At 32.6% G+C, this 18,945-nt stretch overlaps 1 protein-coding gene across 1 annotated transcript in view; it reads right to left on the reverse strand.

The window, feature by feature from the left end:
* The window catches only part of LOC140446905 (uncharacterized), a 30,853-nt gene extending 18,151 nt beyond the window's left edge, over positions 1 to 12,702 (reverse strand). Inside the window, exons 1-2 of the mRNA XM_072539494.1 lie at positions 12,534 to 12,702; positions 3,057 to 3,892 (exon numbers count right to left, since the gene is read on the reverse strand). Coding sequence (XP_072395595.1) covers positions 3,057 to 3,892; positions 12,534 to 12,541 — 844 coding nt within the window. The 5' untranslated portion in view covers positions 12,542 to 12,702. The remainder of the gene's footprint in view (positions 1 to 3,056; positions 3,893 to 12,533) is intronic.
* Positions 12,703 to 18,945: the final 6,243 nt, after the last annotated feature.

The following is an 18,945-nucleotide window of genomic DNA, read 5'->3' on the forward strand; positions in this document are numbered from 1 at the left end:
AATTACAATAATTACAATAGACAACAAAATTACGATAACAGGAATGACACACAACAGAGAACATATGAAAATCACAACAGGAATAGAGATTCACAAAATCCTCCGAATAGGAATACTAACGAACAAAGGGACGATAGAAATAACCAGAGCTTCCAACAACAAAATAGAAGGGAGATGAATCATGTAGCAATAGGAAACGACAGACAAATTTCTAATTCTAATCTAATATTTTTAGATGCATTTATAAAACATAAAGCGATTAAAATTGTGATTGATTCTGGATCGGAGATATCGCTAATCAATAAAAAACTAGTAAAAGAATTAAATTTGGACAGATTTGTGTATAAGATTCCTAGGGTTGATTTAGTGGGTGCAAACAATAAAAATTTGACGACAGTAAACGAAGGCTTGGGAGTACAGATAAGAGTGGGAAACAAATTCCATATTATGAAATGTGTGGTGATTGAAGATTTAAATCATGATATGATAGCGGGAATTGATGAATTGAGGAAAAAAGATATCACCATAAATTTTTCGGAAAATAAACTGGAAATCAGAGCAGAACCAGACAACACAGGAGAAGAAAAGCAAACAGATAGGAAAACAAATTCTGGAAGGATCAATGCACAGGAAAAACGCAAAGAAATCGATATGACTGTAGAGGATAAACCGAAAGTACAAGAACAAGATCTAACAGAAAAGAAAAAGAGAAGGAAGAAAAAGAAGAAGAGTTCGAAAAGAAAGCAGGAAAATAAGATGGAGACCAGAGAAAAACAGGAAATAGAAGGTACAGAAGAATTGTTGGCAACCGACGATAAAACAGAATGGAAGCAGGAAGAAAAAGAAGGTATCATCAGAGAAATGAAAGGAATAGAAACATGGTGCTCGGAATACCAAAGGGAATTAGAGGATAAAAAGAAAACAGAAGAAAAAATGGCACTGATGGACGAGAATCCAGAATTTTGTGAAGAAGTATTATGGACAGTGAACCCATGTGAACAAAAGGTGGATGAAAGAAAAATAAATTGTGGAAAAAACATGGAGAAGGAAATAGAGAAGATTTTAGGAAACCATGGAGATTTTGTTAATAAAGTAAATCAAGTGGTTAAAAATTATGAACTTTCTTTTAAGGGAAAATACTTGGAAAAATTTAAAACGAAAATATATCCAATCCCGTATAAAGACAGGCAATATACGGGGTATTTTAACATTCACGACATCTATCAATATCATGAATAGATTTTAATAACATAGTGAAATAATTTGATCCTAGAAAACTTTTGTCATTTTTAAAATTTAACAAAGAGTTTTCGGCAGATCAAATGGCGGGGATTTGTTATGATATGTAAAATCGAGAAAAATATTGGTTTGTTTAAAAATATTTCAAAATTCAATAACATTAAAATAATTCAGATAAGTAGGATAATATCCAACAAACATTTCGAAGAAGGAGAGTTATTAATTTCTTGAATTACCTGTACTAAACAAAATGTAAGCTTTGCATAAATTATTTCTTTGTTATACTTGAGTGACCCGCATAATTTTAAGTGAAAACAAAAAGACAATTGAACGGGGTTTTCCAAAATACATTAATGCAGTGATTAGAGACAAATAGAAGAGATTTTAGAAAGAGGTTTTTGTTAGTTTTTAAGAATTATAGAAAATATTATTTGTAAATAAGTTTTAGGAAATTTTATAATTATAGGTAAAAATTTGTTTGTTATCGAAATGAAAAAATGGGGGAATTGTGACGAGTTTTGATTGGCGGAGATTGAAAAAGGTGGGATAAGTATGTAGGAAAAAGTTTAGCGAGATTGAGGAGAGAGAAAAGACAATCAGTTGGTTTCCAAGTCTGTAAGAGGAACAGTGATTGTTCTCTGGCGGTTCCTGAAATGTAGCAAGCAGTAGTGTTGAATGCTAGTGAGTTTTTGTGGAGTTAGTGTATCTGACAGAAGCTGAAGCAGAAAAATATTGTAAGTCATATTTCTCTACTTATATTCCAAGAGTCACTGTTCAGGCCAACGAGAGATTCAGTTTATCGTAAAGAGAAGATATTTCAAGAGTCATTTTTCACTCGGGCCAACGAGAGATTCAGTTTATCGAGAGGGGAAAGGCTATCATAATTTGAATGATTTGTGCTTTTGAAGGAGATCATTAAGGACGATATATTTGCAACAATCTGTGTAAGATTGCTGATTACATAGGGAGCGGTTGAGAGGAGATAATACAGTCTACAAGGAACAAGGATTTGGACCACTCATCATCAGAGAGAGATATTTTTGTTTTCTGCAGTTTTTTTCTTTTATTGATAACACAATTTTTACACGTAATTTAGAAAGGATATAAATATTTTGATTAGGAGAGTTAGAATAGTTTGGGATTTTGAGATTTCAATTAATATTGTTTGTACCATAAATTTTGATTGTTCACGTACGGAGAACAAAATTTTGAGAATCCTTATATGAGGTTTGTTTATTGAAAACTTTTGAGTGTGAATTATTTCATTATTTTTATTTCAATATATAGTGTTAGATCATATGTGTTTTTTATTATTCCGGTATTCTCTGGACCTTACCTTTCACATGTAATAGCATAGATATTGAAGCACGAATTTAACCCTGAGATAAAAGAATTAAAAATTGTGATAGAGTCATAATCATATCTTTTAAGTAATTTTAATTAATCAAAAAAATTTATTAGCTAATTATTGCTTGGCGCACCAAGACTTTAAATATCACAATAACATATATATATATATATATATATATATATATATATATATATATATATATATATATATATATATTATTAGAAAATATGAGTTTTTGGTTATATTACAAATGTAAAATAAAAAAATTCACATAATTTGAATTATGACTAAATGACACTTTTTTCTGAAAACTATGTAATGTGCACGTGAACGGTTATTGCATCAAACCCTTCAGTTTCGATCAACGAAGAAAGAAAAGATGCAACAAATGATGAATATTGTTGCAATTATTAATATGAATAAGAAGAAGCAAATCACTTGTTGTTATTTTCGAAAATAATATTACCTTTTTGTCTGTAGCTGTTCCATACGAACGAACAATTATCAAAGTGGTGATTATCAGTTGGCCAGCAATCCTTCTGGATTTCCTCTATATGTTTGCCGGCTAATGCGGCTAATACATTCGGAAACGTATTTTCTCCAATTTTATTGTAACCTGTCATTTCAACGGTCCCAATTTGTTTCAAATAATTTAGTGATTTTGGCATCTGTCTATGAAAATTTAATCTAGAAATAGAATCTAAGCCTATCACTAGAATATTTAAATAAGAATCGATTTTGTCAAGATCTTTTTTTACGTCTGTCAGATTTTTTAAAGGAACGAAAACAAACATATCGTCATAAATGTCACTGTTATTGTAGCTGAATGTAACTTTTATAAATTCTACTTTTATTTCAGTTTTATTAACAAATGTTTGACAGTCTTTACTGTAGCTTATTTTATTGTCTGCAGCGTCATCATCAGGATCTATCCTCCAAAATGTTTTGTAACAACATGTCAAATTATTTGTATTTGTCACATTATAGAAGGGTAATGAATCCTCTATTATTCTTATAGATGTTCTGTCTGATTCAAATAACGCCGGTATACCATCATTACAAACATGGTTTCCTGGTTGCTCTAAATAATCCAAAATATTTTTATCAAAAGCTTCAAAATATGGTATTTTACAGCCAGGGGTATTTATAGTAAATACTCCTAAGTCGACTGTTTTCTCCAGTAATACTTGGTTTTCGTCAATTTCGATTCGAGAAAATATATTGTCTTGTTGATATACACATACCAATATTGTAATACATATTAACACAAGTATAAAATACTTTAAGTTCAGCAGGTTCCCTCTGAAAAAGAGAAACGAATAATTAAAATTATAAAATAATATCAGTCGGTAGATCAGTTTTCCTAAAACTTCGAATTGAATTGTGATACTGACAATGTCGTTTAAAAACTAAAAACCGTCATAGTGGAATAATAATTCAAGTTAGAGCACATTTAGAGTAGTTATATTCAACTCTTCACCACTGGCACGCGGTCTGTTACACCGTGCCGAAAATAAATTTTGTTGTAAAACGTGTTTTATTAAAGATTCCTAGAACACCATCTGTGTACAAGTGTTTTACCACCGAACAAGTTTTACAAGTCGGGTGTAATGTTATTGTATCTGCTCTTAACTGCTGCAGTTTTAGTATGCGTTTAGTCATAAAATACATCATCAACAAAGAAGCGAAACAAAGGGTTTTTTCGAAATTTAAATTTCTTTGCACATGTACGAATCAGCAATGTTTTAAATAGTGTATCTGCCAACCTACAAAAACTGTTTGTTAACAATTTACGGACATATCGAGGTTGTATGTATTATTTGTAAGATTTTCGTGTTGAGAAGTGTTGTTTAATAGAAAAAAAAGGTTAATACTATACATATTTTTGTAACAAATGACTTCTCGCAAAGGTTTATCTTGTGTTGTTCGTGGATGCCCGTCTAGATCTACTGAAGTCTCTTTTCAATGCTGAGCGACCGTAGCAGGTAAACAAATTAAATTTGAAATTCAAACGCCTTATAAAATTATCTGCACCTTTACCTTTAAGTATAATACACTTTTTCTAGAGCTGAATAGGGAAAATTTACTTTCCAAGCATGTGAATGAATGGCATAAAAATTATAAAATGTGTGACCAACATTATTAACCACAATATATGTCGAAAGGAAACGAAAGAAAGACATTATTTTTGCAAGCACATCCTACAATATTCTCGCACAGTCAACATTCACAATGCACAGACGAACTATTAAAGAAAGCCATAAGACTTGAAAGTGGGTACAATTTATTTATTCACAATTATTGATAGAATTAAACGGACATTTGTTCAACAAATTAGGATGGCGATATTGCTACCATTTAGAGCGTACTAAGTCTTGTAATTACTTCCAATCCGAAGGACCACCCTCTGGCGTGGGAAATAAGAACACAAGCAGTTCAAACAATACGTAATTTATTAATTGAATGTTACTACAACTAAGTTAATATCTAGCCAAAGTTTTAGCGCAAGTTCTTTATTTAAATAGCCCCGATCACTGTCTATACACTGGTCCATGACACACTACAAACACAAGCACTGATATAGATTAAATATTACTACTAACTATCACTTCAACTAAGGACGATTTCTTATATATGAATAAACTTAATAACTAATGAGCGTTCAGCTTTTATCTCTAAGCTATGTACCGATAACTACAATGCGCGAGATAAAACTCTAAAAACAAGAAGCGACCAGCTCAGCTGGGATACAATTTGATACTAATTGCGCGATAGTCTAAAAACTCTTAAACCAAAAATGTGTCGAATTATATCGAATTCAAAACTAAAAACTAACTAATACGCGAGCGACCAGTTAAGCTGGGGTACAATATTATACTGACTTAAAATTCCGATTTTTAATACCTGACTATTGCAAGGGATTTTCGAGCTGCGGGGGACAACTTCGATATTTCTATACAGAGGTAGGTAAAAATCGACCAATGAATTCTTGTCTAACAGAGAAATTTTTGGAATTGGCCGGAGAAAGTTAATCTACGGGCAAACATATCTTTTAAATACATTTTTGACTTTCATGAGAATTTACCTAGGTAGAAGTTAAGAATTGTAAGTTAATTGCTACCAGTGACGTAGCAACACATAGATACATTTCTTACAGAAATTTATCCAACTATAGTGCCCCATTATAAAACTTATATAAAAATCATGTTATAAAAATCAAGTTCTTTGTTGCTTTTTATAATATAAACAGGATCTGGAATTGTGAAATTAAATGATCTTTTATCAGCCTTAACCCAAATGTAAGAACTTATAGTTCGTCCCAAACCCTTCTTTCAGTGCGTCATAGTTGATCGAATTCTCTCTAACACATTAAGCTAGACGTGACAGAAAAAAACGTGAGTCTGTGATTATTATACATAGAACTTAGAAAAATATTTATCGTAAAGCTAATTATACTTACGGATGTATAATTGGTTGGAGTTTGGAATACGCTAAATAGATATCCAATCAATGATGCGCATAAATATAATTTGACGCAGATTGTCTCGATCGTGACAGTACTTTCACAATGTCAACTGATAAAATGATAATTGTCATTCCAGGTTAGTATTATCAGACATTTTACAGTGAAAATTTAATTTTGTATTTATTGTCATAAAAATATTTTAAATATGCCGAGATATATTGAGAAAGAAAGACTAATATTAAAATTATTAAATTATTTTCAATTAGAAAAAGAGAGATTACGATCCTGCAACTATCCAATTTAACTAAAATGTTATGCAATAATTCTCGACATTTTTAAAATCCTATATGACGTCAAAATTAGTGACGCACTAAAAGAAGGGTTTGGGACAGACTGTATCTTATATTTACATACTGAGTAATATTTGTTGTGGTTTTAGGTACAACTAAAATAGATAATTTTATGCACCCAGTTGCCATTGACAGTAAAACTGATGCTGTCCTGATACTTTAATAGAAGAGTTTCTGGAACAGGTAATTTTATTTATTGCTCCTAAAACTGTATTAAAAAAACTTCATTTAACTAATTACTAATAAGTATTAACATATCTATTGTGAATGTTTGTATGTTATTTGATCATTAAATATATTTTTATAGATCATTAAATATATGCAGCAAGTGTCTACCAGATCCTATACTCCAGTATATTCACAAACAGCTGCAACGCAAACACCTTTAACTTACCTGTTAGTACACCAAGAAAATGTGTCACCACCCATGCGAAACATGGGTGGTGACACAGAAATCTGCCAATGCATTAGATGTGTTTGAAAGAAAAATATTACGTAGGATCCTGGGCCCAATAAGTGAAAACAACAACTGGCGAATTAGGTACAATAGAGAAATATACGAGCAATATAGCAAACCAACTCTAGCACAACATACTAAACTGCAGAGATTACGATGGGCAGGGCACGTGGTCCGCATGCATGAGAATAGAATCCCCAGAAAATTATTAAATGCAAGAATGCAGGGAAAAAGACCTGTTGGAAGACCTAAAAAGAGATGGGAAGATGAAGTCGATGAGGATGCCAGGAACTGCCTGGGAACGCGTTCATGGAAAAGAACAGCGGTAAATAGAGATGGTTGGAGAAGCCTGTTGAAGGAGGCCAAGGCCCGATTTGGGCTGTAGCGCCATTGGATGGATGGATGGACACCAAGAAAATCCAAAGTAAGGTTGAAAATCAAAACTTTATGTTCGAATGTTAAAAAAGCATCCATCTTCTCCAAAATGAAGAAGGAAGATGAGAAAATTTATTTAAATAAATTGTTATACAACAAGAACCAATTTTTAACTGTATGTAAATTATTATGTTACAAAGCTCTCAGGCATACATAAAAAAAAGGTTAATGTTAAACATTAGCAATCATGCGCATCGAACTAGGTATACAAGGAATAATGTAATTTTACTTAAATGTAATAAATCCATACTCCAGAGATATGTTGGTTACATAGGGCCAAAATTATACAATTGTCTATAAACAAATTTAAAACAAATTAAAAATTATAAAAAACATAGATATAAAAAGGAAAAGACAGTTAAGATTTTATTTCACGTACAGTGCGTCTGTGTATCCGCTTATACGTATTTCTCCCTAATAGGGCTCTTCAGAGACGATTATTCACAGTCGCTCTGAACGTGAAAATAAATCTTTTCTCTCTTGGGAAGCAACTCTAACATGGCTTCGTATAGACGCAAATAGCGACATCTGATATTAAAATCCGTAAACCAATTTTCGAAATCAAATTCATAGATATAAGTATGAAACTAAACAATGGATTAGAAATAAAACAACACAATTCTATGAAGAACTGATTAATTGATATAAGCAATAAATAAAAAATATCTAAATAGACTTTTATTACCAACTACAACATTTCTTGAATTTATTGACACATTTATGTCACATGCTATATTAAAACGAATATATTTTTGTAAGTGCGCATATGTAACTGTTTCCTATTTATATCTACATTTTTTAAATATTTCGTTGTTTGTATAAATATATTTTAAGTCTCACACACAAGGAGTGTTACTTTTTTGGTAGCTCTATTTCAGTGAGTGTTTATGTTTATTTAGTATTCAGTATGCTTATTTCTTGAAAATCTATCTTATAATGTAAGCTACCTAAATAAACATTAGTATTAATTACAATAAATTTCTATTATTATTATTGAGTTTTATTACAACTTTTTACCCTTCGCTACCATAAATGTGATATGTACGGGCGAATTTAATTTAGAACCGTACAACCAGAAGTTTCAGAGACCACAGATGCACATTTCACAGAAGGAAATCGAAGGGGTATACAGTCATTTTAGCCGCAGCTGCAGAGTTTCCTTGTGCAACGATAATATCGGGGTTTTGGAGATCAATATATATTCACATTTAAAGGAATTCCTCAAAAGAAAACTAAAAAAGCAACCCAAGACAAATTAATAGAACTTTCAAAAATATAATTCTGTATTGATACTAAGGAGGTCTTGAGTTAAAAATATCGATTTTGATATGTTTTTTAGTACCTTAAAAAAATTGATAAAAAGTAATAGAAATCGACTGATGTTGATCTCTATTTTAAAACTCACTTTGAAATTCAATCGCCTATTTTTTAGGTTTTTTAACGTACCAAAATACTTTTATCGCGGTCATTTGTTTGTTTAAAAAAACAAAAAAAAAACAAAATCGATATTTTTGACAGTACAGAATATTTATTATACGGCTTATATTAAATTTAACAAAAAAATAGAATTCATACAAAACAGATCTACTATAAAAACCACTAGTTTTAATAATTACTTTGTTTCTCAGTGTATTATTTTTTTTAGTGTACTACGTAGCATACTGTCATTCTCTCTTCGATATTTCTGTCCTATAAACATTAAAGGTACCGACAAAGCTTTCGCTTCTTGTTGGACGGTGTATTCTCTAGTTTAGTCTGAGCTACGTAAGGTTTTCTTGTGGTATCACGTACCGCATGTCAGTGTTAACGTTTTTATAGTTAAAAGCAGTCTAGTGCTAGTGTATTCTTTGGCTATTAGTATGGTAGCAAGTTCATACAGTTGTTCTAAATTTACTCGCAAATGTGTAAAACTTTTAGATGATGATTTTGAGGCTGCTACATACATTACTAATTTTTTGAGAGCATATAAATCTTTAAAATTCACTTAACAACGTAAGAGATACGCTACTGTATGTGTAGTAAACGTCCTGACTGAGTGGTATATGTATCTCTAACTTCTACTGTTTTACTGTTCTTTTCTACTGGTCAGCGTTGTCATGTTTTATAAGATACTTTAATATGTTCGTTATTTTATGAGTATTTGACTATATTTGAATTATTAATGTAGCAGTTAAAAAATTATCTATAATTACAACCTGGTAACTGTGTTATCGTTAAAATGCAATTATCATTTCTCAGAAGTGTCTACAATTTTGATACTCAACTATAGAAAGATTAATTTTTTGATTATTGAATATTGTTACGATAAATATGACTACTATTTAACCTGTAAATATGTTATTCTTCTAAACAAGAATTCTTTCGTAGGTTCTGTGAGCCACTATAAAACCGGTCTTCTTTCCATGCCATTCTAGTATATTCTCCGACCCGCTAGAAACCTGTCTGACGCCGCTCTTCTGTTCGAGAAAGGTCAACACAGGTCGCAGAGGGGATTCCAGAATAACGGATATCTTATATAAATAAAGAACCTTTTCATTTTAAAGTTAGTCAAAAATTAATATCGAGTCGAGTTTTGAAATTTAACGCGCCGTCGGGATTATAAATTGTAATAAATGTTGTAAATAAATTATATAATTATAGTGTGACATAAATTAGTGTACTGGTGTAATAAATTTGTATAAATAAAGACTTTAATAATCTAAGTGTTAGAATATTTTATAATAAATAAAGTTAATAAATTAGACTAATAAACTCGGTTGAATTGGTGTCAATAGTGGAACTTTTAAATAAATAGTGAAAATAACTACGATTTATGAGCTCACAGTTATGAATTTAAGAAGACGTCTTGGGGACAGAGAATTAGCTTCTATCGGAAAAAAGGTTGATTTAGTCTAACGACTAAAGAACGCTTTGGAGGAATAGGGTTTGGATCCGGAAACTTTTATTTTTGAATTTACAATTCAACAATGAACATTAGAGAACAAAGTTTCTGGCGGTATTTCGAAAGTTTCCGGCGACATCTCTTCTTTATAAAACAAAGTTTCTAACGAGATTTCTTCTCTGGAATGCAAAGTTTCTGCTAACATCTCTAAAGTCACTTGTCAGATGTCTGCCCTCGACGATAGAATGTCTTCGTTAAAAAACCAAGTCGTTGCCGATATGTTGGCCTTCGAAGAAAAGATGGAACAGATGGAAAGGAAGATGGAGGAAACAGGGACAGCAGAGAGAGGAAACAACCCAATTATAGTAAAGACAAAAGAAGACGAGACGAAATGTAAGTTGGAAACACGGCCAAAATTTGAAGGAAGTGGAAGTTCTGTTCATGTTAAAGTCCCAACTTTCGACGGAAAATCGTCATGGAACAACTACATGAAACAGTTCGAATCAGGTGCAAGAGCGAATGGATGGTCTAAAAAAGAAAAGGCTGTAAACCTGACTATCGCTCTTCGAGGAGATGCTTTAGATGTGCCTCGGACCAGAGCCGTAGAGGAGATGGATGATTTCGAACAACTTAAGAAGAGGTTTAATATGCGATATGGCCACGAACATTTGGAGGATGTATATTAGTCGCAGCTTAAAAATCGAAGTCAAAAGAGAGATGAGTCTCTTCAAGAATATGAGGTAGATATTGTCAGGTTAGTACGATATGATTATCCAACAGCCCCCTGACATATGGTATAAAATCAAACAAGTCTTGCTATAGAGCTGAAACCGTCTATCGAACTCCGATGAGGCCTGGCCGTTAAGGGGAAAGATCAACGAAAAAAATTTTAGTGCAATACACTAGTTTTAGAATTGATTGCAAACGTATAAACGGCTGCAGGAACAATGGTTACTAGAGAACACGGTTGTAGTCTCTGCTGAGGCAGACTTGCACACATTCACACTAAACACAAACTCACACATCTCACACTCACACAAATCCAACAGTGAAAGGGGTCCTCTTTCTGCTGCCCAAGCATCCTCATCACCGGGACCTCCGACCGACTGCAGCCTCCGTTACTTTACACAAACTCTGTAGTCGACCGGGGAAAATCTCTTCAAGAATATGAGGTAGATATTGTCAGGTTAGTACGATATGATTATCCAACAGCCCCCTGACATATGGTATAAAATCAAACAAGTCTTGCTATAGAGCTGAAACCGTCTATCGAACTCCGATGAGGCCTGGCCGTTAAGGGGAAAGATCAACGAAAAAAATTTTAGTGCAATACACTAGTTTTAGAATTGATTGCAAACGTATAAACGGCTGCAGGAACAATGGTTACTAGAGAACACGGTTGTAGTCTCTGCTGAGGCAGACTTGCACACATTCACACTAAACACAAACTCACACATCTCACACTCACACAAATCCAACAGTGAAAGGGGTCCTCTTTCTGCTGCCCAAGCATCCTCATCACCGGGACCTCCGACCGACTGCAGCCTCCGTTACTTTACACAAACTCTGTAGTCGACCGGGGAAAATCTAAGTGATTGACGGAGCCAAGTAACATCGAAATGGTAGCGTCTTTCATTGTTGGATTTATACACACACACATATTCACACTGAGCAAAATGCGGCAAGCCGACTCGAAAGCCGAGGCTCCTCCTCTCAGGAGCACACTGGTCCACAAAATTACAGTGCAATACACTGGTTTTGGGGGCGAGTTAAGCTCGAGACTGCACAGGACCAATGGTCACTAGAGACCCGGCCTTGTCGCATTTGGCTCTAAAACACTCACATATACCTGGAAAGAACATCAAATTCCAGTTAAGCCTTTTGCCTCTGATTCTCCAATGGTGACCATATCTCAACTACCTCCAAGAGAAGAAGAAAACCGCTAACACCCTAGTGAATCTAGGACTGTTTGCTTTATACTGCATTATCCAACACATTCAAACCCAAGCCTGTAGAGGATCAACCGATCCTAAACGGGCACAAGAAAACGTTCTATCCATATCGTAATAAAGAACCGCTATCCCTATCCTCGAGAACGAACATTGACTGACTGCTATAGAGACAACTAACGTTCGGATAAGACTGAACAATTCACTTGAAAGAAAAATATACCTGAAAATAAATACTATTTACACATAGAAACCGTATCCACAAACGCTACTCAGACATTTTATAAATCAAGACGTCATTAAAATCACAAAAGTCAATAAATTAAAAAACACCACTACATTATTTATTATAAATACACATTATTATTACACTTCACCTGAGAAAGATACGTCGAAGATACTTACAATAACATTTTAAAAATATCAAATTGATTTCACGTTACGTCTCTTTTCGCTTCCACATCGACTAAAGCACTATTTTGACTGTATACTTATTTTCACCATCGTAGATACCGATTATATAAACAGTTACCAAGTTCTAGATAAAAAGACAGATTTTTTTTAGTTCTTTGATAACGATCTATCTTTTCTTATCTGAAACCCTTACTAGCAATCAGATTTATTAATCGTATTGATTTTACTTGGTACTATACAGTTACAGCTAGGAAAAGGATAACGAAATTCAAATAATACGATTCAAATCCAATTGTACTTTAAATATGTAGGGAAAAGGCGGGCAAAACGGCGTATCTAATTTTTTTCAATATCACTTTCTCCATCTATACAATGGCTTCTGTCATAAAGCAGATATCATTAGTTGTTAGTTGATTATTCTGAACAGTACATATATGTGATAAAATGCGTTAGGCTTTCACGGTCATCGTCTAACTTGTTAAACTATTTGTTCAGGCTGGTAGGCCGTTGTCTTCTGAGATTAGTTTTCGACGTTTCGCCAACACTAGGGGTTGGCATCTTCTGGAGATTTTACTGCTTCGCTTGTAAGCTGAAACTGCGTTGTAGTCAATCAATGTTCGTTTTGTGGGATAGGGTTGAGATATCTTTATTTCGAAAAGGAATGAACGATTTGTACCTGTTTAGGATCATTTCATCCTCTTCAGTCTTGAGTTGAATGTGTTGGGAAAAGCAATAACAGTCCAAAAACCCACTGGGGCTTTAGCGATCTTGTTCTTCTTTTGTGGTACATTTTAAAGGCTGTTGAGATGGAGTCACTATTCGAATCAGGGGTGAAAGGCTTGTCTGGATTGTCTGGATTTGATCTGCGTTTCTTCAAACAGTATCCGATGTTCTTCGCTTCCCAAAGCGTGTTCGGCAACGACAGATTTGTCGATATGTCCTAAACGACAATGGCTTCTATGTTCGTTTATCCCTGTGTTTGTGTGTCTTTTTGTGGTTCCCACATATACCATTCCACATTGCATGGTATTCGTTATACTCCGGTCGTAGCTAACGGGTTGCGTTTGCCCTTCACCGATCTTAAACAGTACTTGATTTTCTTTGTTGGCTTAAAAATGGTCTTTATATTGGCTTTTTTTAAGTATTCGCGCAATTCTGTCTGTTACTCCCGATATACAGGGCAAGAACGCTTTGCCTCGTTCTTTGTCCAAGAAACGTTGATAATCGCTTTATGTATTTCTCTTCTGGTATAACCATTCAGAGGTGAGCGCTTTTTCACTATGAAGAAGTTCACTTTGCAGATGCTGTGGTTCACAAATTCTCTTTGCCATGTACATGTTTGTAGTTAACCAAGTTATAATATCGGCCGAAAAATAATCCATCGTAAGTATTACTGAAAAAATTTATTATTAAATAATATTATTTCAAACTACTAGTGATTGTGTTCTAGAGAATAGCTTTATCATTATGTTACAAAATAAATACTTGTCTTGTCTTTTTTACAATAGTTTGTTCGATATCTAAACCTTAATGATTAAAACGACGAACTATATAAAAAGAACCTACGATCAACACGACAAGCCTTCTTCATGCTGTTTCGTATCCCTTACGCCTGTCAGTTTTTCACATTCAAACCAAACTAACCTTACGACACTTCGTATTTGTCTCCTCAAATAGAGGCACACTAGCCAAAATTCCCTCTTTGGTTTCTCAACTAGAAACAAGAAAATCCTTTTTACGCTTCTCAAATAGACGCAAATTTCAATCAACTTTATTTTTATTAAATAGTTTCCTCAGTTCATTCAGTGCATTCGTAAATGCCAGTCCTACAAATTATTTTTTATTTATAAATTATTTAGTTTTAAAAACAATTAATATGAACAGTTGTCTATTTTAAGAACATTTTATTTGAACATTTATGTTTTGTTATTATCATTCAAAAGGGCGATTTGTTGTTACTTTTGATACGGCAATTTATTTATGTAATATTCTGAAGCTATTTTGTTAAATTATGGTTTATTCCCATTAAAATATTAATTTATTTATTTATGTAAATGATCAAATAAAAATATTTCTACCACCAATCTTTAATTTTAATTTTAATTATTCTATTTTCAATTTTACTATTTACTACACTATTATTAATTCGCAATTTTGCGTAGTATTTTATTCTCCCTTCGGGAGTTATATTTATATTTTATCCTTTCCCCTACAGCGCTAAAAGGCCTGTTTTTACTTCCGAACAAGAAGTAGAACTTGTTGCTTATCTTAGAGATATAGCAGCAAGATTTTTCGGCTTGATCATGACAAAATGTAGGCAATTTGTCTTTGACCTTGCTGATACAAATATGATTAACAAAAGTCATAAAATGGCTGGACAAAGGCACAAAGATTTGTCAATCAGAAAGCTCGAGGATACGTTAGGTGCCTGTGCAATGGAATTTAATAAATTGACTGCTCAATAATTCTTTAAACTTTTTTTTTAAAGGTTAAAATACGTTAAAAAAATTTTTCCCTCATAATTTACTATGGAATCAGTAACAGGAGAATTTTACTGTCATCATGGCATGTATTTGTCTTTTTAAAGACGAATTACATGTTATGATCTTTTCTGACGGATATTCTCAAGTTAAAGTTGATTTCATGTAATCGAATGAACTATCTTATAAGGAAAGTCATCCCAGGAACGCAACTCAACAATATTGGCAATGTCAGTTTAAAGTCGTCTACTTTAAAATGTATAATGTATGTCTGAATTGTCAATATAGATAAGTCAGACAAAATTAAATTATTAGAAGAATTTTTCACTAAGTAACAAAAAACAAAATTTGTTTAATTTACTAATGTTTGTATTTTGAGAACGATTTCCGAAGTGGAAATTGAAACGTCAATAAACGTATTTTAACCTTTAAAAAAAGAAAAAAATTCTTTAAACTGTTGGAAGAAACTGCCCAGAAATATAAATTAACAGCAGAAAAAAATTTAACGAAGGCGAAACAGGATTTAATTGTCAATCTAAAGTGGGTTTCTAAAATCATAACTTTAAAAAGAAAGCGCCAAGTTGGCACGGTTGCATCCGCCAAGAGGGGTGAAACTATAATTGCAGAAATTTGTTTCTGTGCATCAGGAGCCCATATGCCTTCCATGCTAATATTTCCCCGAAAGTGAATGCATAAGGGTTTTTTGGATGACCTCGTGTCTGGTAGATGGGTTGAGCTTGATAAAAAAGGTGGATAGATAAGACATTGTTATTTCATGGTTTAAGAAGTTTGTTGAGTATTCTAGAGCTTCAAAGGATTCACCGGTTTTGCTTTTGCTAGATAGTGATTCATCACATACAAAAAATCTAGACGTAATTAATTATGCGAGGGAAAATGGGAGAATGAAAAATTCTATGTTTTCCATTTTATTGCACGCATCGTCTACATGCCTTAGATGTTGCATTTATAAAGTCATTTAATATATGACGACGAAGTAAGTAGTAAAGACGGCAAGAGACGATTCCCCAATAGAATTACGATTAGTAGGAAGACCACGAAAACGATGGAACGACAACTCACTGGAGGCACATTGAAAAACAGACAGAATCATGTCTACATAAAAAAAAGAAAAAGAATTAAGGAAATGACTAACAACATATCCAGGAAGAGAAGTACTATTTTAGCTAATTTCGTCCTTATTTAGTGCCGCATATTTAAGAGCAACTATAATGGCTATTGCGATAAATGATTTTAAAGTAACCGGCGTGTGGCCTGTAGATATGGCCATTTTTTCTGATGCATAGTTTTGCCAACAGCTACAACTGATATAAAAATTAATTCCAGTAGACCTGAAAATCAAGTAAATCCTATTGGACAGTTCATTAGAGAAAAAATTCTCGAGCCTTAACTAGGGTAGTACATTAGAGAGAGGCCAAATCTTTTACCAGGATTCTCCAAATAAAGTGACTCTAGTTTTAAGTTTGTAAGTCCCAAAACTATCGTAGCAGTGCCTAAAGTAAATCAATTCCAGAAACGCTTATCAAAAAAAGAGGCAAAACTGCGATTTTAACCTCTTCACCTTACAAAACGGAGCTGGAATTGGCACAGTAAAAACGCAGGCTATAGAGGCTACTACTACTACTACTACTACTACTATCGGTTTACAGCTTTCTCCGACGCCTTCCGACTCCTAATTGCCATTCTTCTCTATTCAGCCATAGGCCTGGAGGGATTTCTCTTTCCTCTAGTTCTTTTTCAATTCCCTCTCTCCAGCTTTTTCTCGGCCTTCCTCTTTTCCTTCTCCCTTGTGGTGTCCACGTCAAAATCTGTTTTGGAATCCTGTCATCTGGCATTCTCTGTACATGGCCGTACCATATTAACTGTTTTGTTTTTATGTCATCAACTATTGTATGTTTGACTCCCATCATTTCACGTATTCTCTCATTTGGTGTCCGATCTCTTCTTGATTTTCCTGCTGCTCTTCTCCAGAAGTCCATTTCTGTTGCTAGTAACAGTTTCTCTGTTCTTTGTTTCATTTGCCAAACTTCGCTGCCATATGTGATTACAATAGAGGCGAAGGCGTCAAGGCTATAGAGGCGAAATTAACAAAAAAAAATAGCTAATGATCAAACCAAATCACAGACGAGTAAAAAATCGAAATTGAAAAAAACTAAAAAAGTAGAGTCATATTTAGAAGGCGAAGATACTGACACTAACTGCTTGTATTGGGGAGACTTTTATTTAAGTTCCACAGAGGGATAAACAACCTGCTCTAATTTGCATAAATGGGTTTATAATTCATGTGCAGATCTAGAAGATGAGGATAATGAAGCAGTATTTGTATGCGAATTTTGTCAATAGACTTTAATTGATTTCAATTTTGTACCCCATTTTACTCTATAATCACAATGATTAAAATTGAATGAAACCAGGGAAAGCCTATTAACAAGATTTTTCAATGCTGTTAGTAAATATTACTTCATTTTGCTATAGATTGACTTTATACCATGCTACACATTGGCTTTCTGTACCATTTGGTTTTAAGAATAATTTGGAATGTGATAACAATATCATTTAAAACCAAATTTTACAAAAAGCTTATGTGTAGTAATCGACTCGCATATTAGCTCAGTCTGGTTATGCAAAAATCATCGATTTCAATTTTTCGCAGATATGTGAAGCTTTTAAGTCATATGTGACGGTTACTAGATGACGAATAGATGAAAAAGTACTCGTATTTTTACCTTGCGTTTTTTTGAACAATAATTTATGTTTAAAATTTTATTTTTTGTCTAGTTTTTTTTTTACATAAAAAATATTTATATCATTTTTTTATATCAAGAATATCTTTATTTTCCCGTTTTTTAAATTAAAATTGATAAATAATTTACGGAGATATTTGCAAAAAAGTAGTTTTTTGCACTAATCTATAAATTTTATTAATTTTTTTAATAACAAAATAAAATTTTTTTAATACATTTGAACATCGATGAATTACCGTTTTTCAAATTTGTGCAAAATTTCCCCCCTATCAGTCAAATAGTTTAAAAGGTATGTAATTTATTTATCTCTGAGGCTAAATATTTAAACTATTGATTTTGCTCTATTAATGAAGCAAATTTCATATGATTCTTTAAGATTTAAACTATCTCAGAAGTTAAATGCATATTGCGTTTTCATCAAAATTATTTACAAAATAAACGTTTGAACAAGGGGTATGTTTTTTACTTATAAACAATTGTAATAACTTCTGTATTTTTCAAGCTACAGACTTGTACGCACAACCATTGGATAAACCATTGGTAAAAAAACTCACATTAAAAAGAAACCTATGACCAATAGGAACGAAATAAGGGACGTTTTAAAAAATATAGAAGTCATTACAATTGTTTATAAGTAAAAAACATACCCCTTGTTCAATCGTTTATTGTATAAGTAATTTAGATGAAAACGCAATATGTATTTAACTTCTGAGATAGTTTAAATTTGCTAAATATGTCAAGAATCATTAATAGAGCAAGTTCAATAGTTTAAATATTTAGCCTCAGGGATAAATAAATTAAACACCTTTTAAACTATTTGACCGAACAAATTTCGCACAAATTTAAAAGACAGTAATTTCTCGATGTTCAAATGTATTATTAACATTTTATTTTGTTAATAAAAAAATTAATAAAATTTATAAATTAGTGCAAAAAATTGCTTTTTTGCTAATATCTCCGTAAATTATTTATCAATTTTAATTTAAAAAACGGGAAAATAATGATATTCTTGATATAAAAAATGATATAAATATTGTTTATGTAAAATATAAGGAAAAAAACTCATAGACAAAAAATCAAATTGTGACCATAAATTAATTGTTTAAAAAAAACGTAAGGTAAAAAAAAGCTTCAGTTATTTGCGAAAAATTTTTCGACCTT

Source organism: Diabrotica undecimpunctata, chromosome 7 (assembly GCF_040954645.1).
Source record: "Diabrotica undecimpunctata isolate CICGRU chromosome 7, icDiaUnde3, whole genome shotgun sequence".
NCBI lineage: Eukaryota > Metazoa > Arthropoda > Insecta > Coleoptera > Chrysomelidae > Diabrotica > Diabrotica undecimpunctata.